The following is a 5,901-nucleotide window of genomic DNA, read 5'->3' on the forward strand; positions in this document are numbered from 1 at the left end:
TGAGGTGTATAGGTGACAGTTTTATGCCTTAAAATGCCATGTTCTTTACAGAAATTATCAAAGTCATAATTGCAAAACTCTAGCCCATTGTCTGTTCTTAATGTTTTGATTTTTAAATCAGTCTGATTTTCAATTTGGGTTTTCCAATCTCTAAAAACAATAAAAGTTTCATCTTTAGTTTTCAAAAGAAAAACCCATATTTTCTTTGAAAAATCATCCACAATCAGCAAGTAATATTTAAACCCAGACAAGGTAGATGTAGAAGCAGGCCCCCACAAATCAGCATGAACGTACTCAAGAATTTTCTTTGATTTAAAGGTACTCAGTGAGAATGGGAGTTTAGTTTGTTTGCCAATCAAACACTCTTCACAATTTGAAATTTCACCAATGTTTGATTTTCCAAAAACACCTTTAGCTTTAAGAGCATTCAAACCTTTTGTACCAATGTGACCAAGTCTACCATGCCATAATTTTGCTAGATTAAAATCATCATTTAAAACTGTATTAGACAGACCCATAAGAGGTTTAGCATTTAAGAAGTATAGACCATGTCTCTTTGGGATAGAAGTGACTAAATCACTTCCCCTAAAGATTTTTATTTGTCCTTGACCCAATTTTATGTCAAACTCCATATCATCTAACATTCCTAAGGAAATTAAGTTTCTTTCTAAATCTGGTACAAATCTAGTATTTTCTAAAAGTAAGATTCTGCCATTTTCTAAAAGAAGTTTTATGGTTCCAATGCCTTTAACTTTGCAAGTCATGTTGTTCCCCATGACAACTTGTCCTCCATTAGACTTTTCAAAATTTAGAAAGTAGTTTTTCTTAGGACACATGTGGAAAGAACATCCTGAATCTAGGATCCACTCTTGATTTAAGTTTCTTTCAACATTAACAAGGACTAAACCATTGTCAGATTGAAGTGTGTCGTATGACATAACAGTATTTCCTTCACTGACTTTCTTCTCTTTAGAGTCATTCTGTTTTTTATAGCAATCCTTAGCAAAGTGACCTAGTTTACCACAATAATAGCACTTTTTACCTTTTGCCTTATTCTGAGATCTAGCTTTATCAAAAAACTTCTTTTTAGGTTCATTAGAAAATTTTGAATGAAAGTTTGATTTACCAACAGTTTTACTTTTTATCAGTAAATTTTCACCATATTGTTTATTGGTAGACTCAGATTTCAGTTCAAGTACCCTATTTCTTAAAGCAGTTATTATAATATCAGTGGTGAGATTATCCCTACCATACTCTAAGGCATTTTTAAGGTCTTTGTGTCTGTCACTAATGGAGTTCAACAATACCACAGCCAACTGATCTTCTGACAATTCTTCATCACAGTTGGTGAGGTCTTGGGTCAGTTTGGTAAACCTATCAAGATTTTCTTCCAAATCTACTGAAGGATCCATTTTAAATGAGAAAAACTGTTTTAGTAAAAAACATTTGTTTGGGACAGTTTTTGGTTCATATTTAGCCTTCAACTTAGTCCATAAGTCTTCTGCAGTTTTAGTTTCTCCTATAGACCTGATCACATTGTCAGAAAGGTATAAGAAGATAGTACTCCAGGCTATTTCTTCCAATTCTGTTCTCTTATCTTCTTCAATACCAGTAGGCCATGAATTATCAAGAGCTTTAGCACATTTTAGTTGCATCAATACAGCTCTCATTTTCTGACTCCACATACTAAAGTCCCCCCTCCCATCATACAGTTTTAGTTCAAACTTAGCAGTAGCCATACTGAGTATAACACTTAGTTAATACACAATATACAGTACTAATGTTCAAGAAACACACAGGGACATACACAGTTGGAGACAACAGCAAACTCAAACTCTTTTTAGTGCCAATTTAACAATACACTTTAAACAAATTTCTCAAGACAGTAAACAGTTAATACTTATTATAGGAGGCAGTATTGTAACTGAACAGAGATTTCAAAAAACACTGTGCCTCGACTGACTTCTCCTACAAGATCTTCCAATTGTACTACTCACAGAGTTGTTATCTCAGATTCCCAAGACTTCAAGAGTCTTTGGACAAAGACCAATCACTGGAGTTTTAATAGTACAAGGTAAATCAAGGGAAAAATTCAGGAGTCAAGTAATATGAAATTACTAATTTCAAGATACAGGAAAGATCTCACCAAAGAGTTCGTTAGAACTCAGATTCCTCCAACAACTGAGTTGACTGTCATTTGAAGCAGGTTTCAGAAATCCAGATTAATCGAGAAGTAACATTGCTCTGATACCACTGTTAATCAAAGAAGTTATTCACGATTAAACCAAAATTTACACAACCATTCAAAACAGAAATTTAAATGCAGAAAGTAAAGTGTAAACACAAAGATTTTTCTGCCGAAGCCCCAGAGGTTCAGCTTAAAGCCTAATCCCCTGTTGAGCATCCATTATAAAACGGATCTAGCTCGGTTGCACTAAAAACTCAAAAATATGGAAGTCAAAATACAGAAATACAGATCACAAGATAGTCACAGAGACTTATCTTTCTACACGAAGGTGCTAGGACTATTCTTCTCTCAGGAATCACTCAGATCACTCAGATCTGTTACAAGCCACTACCGAACTCAAGAATCACTCAGATTCTTGATACTAATCACTCAGAAAAGTTAAGCATTCATACAATCAGTAGTATTACAGTGAGATTACTGTATTTCCTCACTATTATCTCTCAAGGAATCGCATCACAGAGGAGAAAACTCGAAGAGTTTTCAAGAAGGATCGTATAAACTCAAAAACGGCAGAGAGAAAACCCTTGAAAGAAAAAATGACGATTCAGCTGAGTAAAAATGAGTCCAAACAGAGTAAATAATATCAGAAGCATCCAGAAGCCTGATCCAACGGCCACCATCATCACACGTGTCATGATCCAGTATAATGTTGTTATTTAAAAAGGGAAGAAGTGTCAAACTCATTGAACACGTTTTTGCCTTTAAAAGAACTGTGGAAGCAATATGACCAAAAGGTCCAGGGTTCGAACCCAACACATGCATTCTCTTAACACTTGATCGAACAAATGAAACTAGGTTTATGATCCTGGCGCGAACTTGGTAGCATAGACCCAAGCATTGTTAGCAACAGGGTTACCAAGGTGGTCCAACAGATTCTCCAGAGGGCCTTTTCCAGTGACAATAGCCTGAACAAAGAACCCGAACATGGAGAACATGGCTAGCCTTCCGTTCTTTATTTCCTTCACTTTGAGCTCAGCGAAAGTGACGGGGTCATCAGCAAGGCCAAGAGGATCAAAGTATTGGCCACCAGGGTAAAGGTTGTTACCCTCTCCAACGCCTTCTAAGCCGTTAATTCTAAATCCTTCAACAAGTCCCATGAGAACTACTTGGAATCCAAGAACTGCCAAAATGCTTTGTGCATGTACAAGATTGGGATTGCCCAGGTAATCTAGTCCACCTTCAGAGAAGATTTGAGCTCCAGCCTTGAACCAAACTGGCTCTTTAAAGTCTACTTTAACCCATTTCTCAAGAACTTCTGGGGTGATGCATCCCAGAGCTCCAAGCATTGCCCATCGCCCGTGAATAACCTGGTAATTTAATTATTTTTTCGAATCACTTCTTCATTAAGAACACATCCATACTAATTATGAACACTTGGAAGTTGGAATATACCTCAAGAGCCCTGTTTTTTGCAAAGGCCTCAGGATCAGCAGATAAACCAGCAGTGTCCCAACCATAATCACCCGGGAATTCTCCGGTCAAGTACGATGGAGTTTGAGCAGAGAATGGCCCCAAGTACTTGACACGGTCCGGTCCATACCATAAGTCATTACCCTGTCCAAATCAAAACCATTAAACAAATCATAAGTGACCTGACAATACCAAAAGTGGGTGTAGTGTTGGTGGGTTACCATGGTGTATTTGCCATTTCCCATAGAGACAACATCTTTAAAAGACTTGGCATTCTTGGTTTGGCCCAAGAATGGAGTTGCCCTAACAACAGCGGTGGAACTGGCAGTGGTAGCCATTGATGCCATTTAGTATTCAAGTTTACAGCTGATCCTTCTCTGCAGTATGCTGTTTATGGAAATTTAGAAACGTGCTGTGTTTCTCGAGGTGAAGGTTTGAGTTTATGTTTAGAAAGTGAGAATCATGAATTGGTGGTTAAGATTTCATGTATGTAAATTATGGTGGCAGATAATATACAAGAAACAAAATCATCCAATCAGAAGGCTGCAAAAGATTATGAAATCTCCCTCCTATCCACAATTTGTCTCTTCCGGCGAAAAGATATCTCTTTTATTACAGATAAGAAATTGAAAACTGGAAAAACAGAATATGCGGTGAGCGTGGATCGAACACGCGACCTTCAGATCTTCAGTCTGACGCTCTCCCAACTGAGCTATCCCCGCTTGGCGGCTCCTTTTCATCTATTTTCTATCTTAATTTATTTACTTGATTCTATTCTATGCCATATAGGTGACAATAGTACACATCATCTGTCATCTTTGTTTCCGTATCTCATTTCCACCGAAAAGATATTTTGGATTAGAAACAGATTACTTTTTATAGTCTTATTATAAGAAGTGATATTTTTTCCCCTAACTTGACATGTTGACAATTTTACGTGATAATAATGCTAAAAAATAAAAAAATAAAAAATGATTGTGTTGGTTGAGAATGGGACGGCTCAACTTGCATGACGGAAAATGGGAAAAAATTGATGTCTAAGTCGGGTTAAGCGGCAATAACTCTTTAAACATATTTTTTTGTATGTACGAGCGTCAGCCTCCCCGCGTTAGCGCCTAAGTAAGGTTTTACGAAGAATATTAGGTGACATTTTGAGTTTTAAAAACGAGATTCAATGAATCCTCTTTGTGCATCTTTTCATCTTTATCCCTATTACTAGTCACTTAGAGCCTGTTTGACATAATTTTTGCTTTTATTTTTGATTCCTATAAGAAAGTTTTTGGAGGAAATTGTTTTAATTTTTGTTTGAAAACTAATTTTTAAAAGAATTTCCTATTCCTGAAGTGCTTTTAGAAGAAGTTATGTCGAACCAATTTCCTCTAAAATTCTTCTAATTAAAAGAAGAACTTTTATAAAATTAATCAAATGAGTTCAAAAATAATTTTTGAATCTCAAAAAACTCGTTTTGATTTTACCAAAGTCATGTTAAATAGAAACTTCAACCATTGTGTTGTTGTGATTTGATGGTGAACTAAACTTATTCTTAGGGCAAAATTGTAACCTAATTTTAATAGTTGAATTTCAATTTTCATGTTCAGACTTAGATTATTAATTACGTATTCCGTGTTTTCGTTTTCATTTTTAACGTTTCTTCTGTCAGGCCAATAGTTGAATGTTTTAAAAATCGCTTGGACACTTGAGAGTTTATGAGCATTTTTAATTAAAGCCATAAATTTGAATATGAGATATAGACATACTCCTATAATTTGTGTGGTTGTCTGTGAACTTCTATTGCTTTCGATGCCCCTTTGTTAAAAAAAAATAATAATAATAAATAAATAAATAAATTTGAACCCCAACCTTAAGGACCTCCACCACCCCGCCCCTAAAGCTTTGTGAGGGAGGTAAATCGCGCGATATACCCCATCAAGTCATAGAATAAGAGCTGTCTGTACACTGCGCCTACAAGGAGTTCAATTCCATGTTTCAGGAATTGAACCCCCACACTACAGCTGCCAACAAGGTATGAGATAACCTCACTCTTGTCCTTTGCACCACTAGGCTATGCATCAAGGCGATTTGTATTTTATAAAGAGATATAGTGAGTTAGTATATGAATGTAGTTTTGGTTTTGTTTAAGAGAGATTGTCAAATAAATTATTAAAATCGACCATATACGTACCTAATAATTATTTGTGTATTTCAGAAATCGAAAAATAAAACTGAATTGAGTAAGCCACATT

The 5,901-nt window shown here is 35.8% G+C and overlaps 1 protein-coding gene and 1 non-coding gene across 2 annotated transcripts; both read right to left on the minus strand.

Moving 5' to 3' along the window:
* Positions 1-3,004: 3,004 nt before the first annotated feature.
* LOC111395696 (chlorophyll a-b binding protein 13, chloroplastic-like) lies at positions 3,005-4,133 on the minus strand. The gene is made up of 3 exons (XM_023021815.1): positions 3,880-4,133; positions 3,641-3,802; positions 3,005-3,555 (listed from the first exon to the last, which is right to left on the minus strand). Exons 1-3 carry the CDS (start codon positions 4,003-4,005, stop codon positions 3,046-3,048), a joined length of 798 nt encoding a protein of 265 aa, XP_022877583.1. The 5' UTR covers positions 4,006-4,133; the 3' UTR covers positions 3,005-3,045.
* A 174-nt stretch (positions 4,134-4,307) lies between these two features.
* On the minus strand, positions 4,308-4,380 carry TRNAF-GAA. Its single transcript has one exon. It is a non-coding gene; the product is annotated as a tRNA-Phe (tRNA).
* Positions 4,381-5,901: the final 1,521 nt, after the last annotated feature.

Source organism: Olea europaea, chromosome 6 (genome assembly GCF_002742605.1).
Source record: "Olea europaea var. sylvestris chromosome 6, O_europaea_v1, whole genome shotgun sequence".
Taxonomy (NCBI): domain Eukaryota; kingdom Viridiplantae; phylum Streptophyta; class Magnoliopsida; order Lamiales; family Oleaceae; genus Olea; species Olea europaea.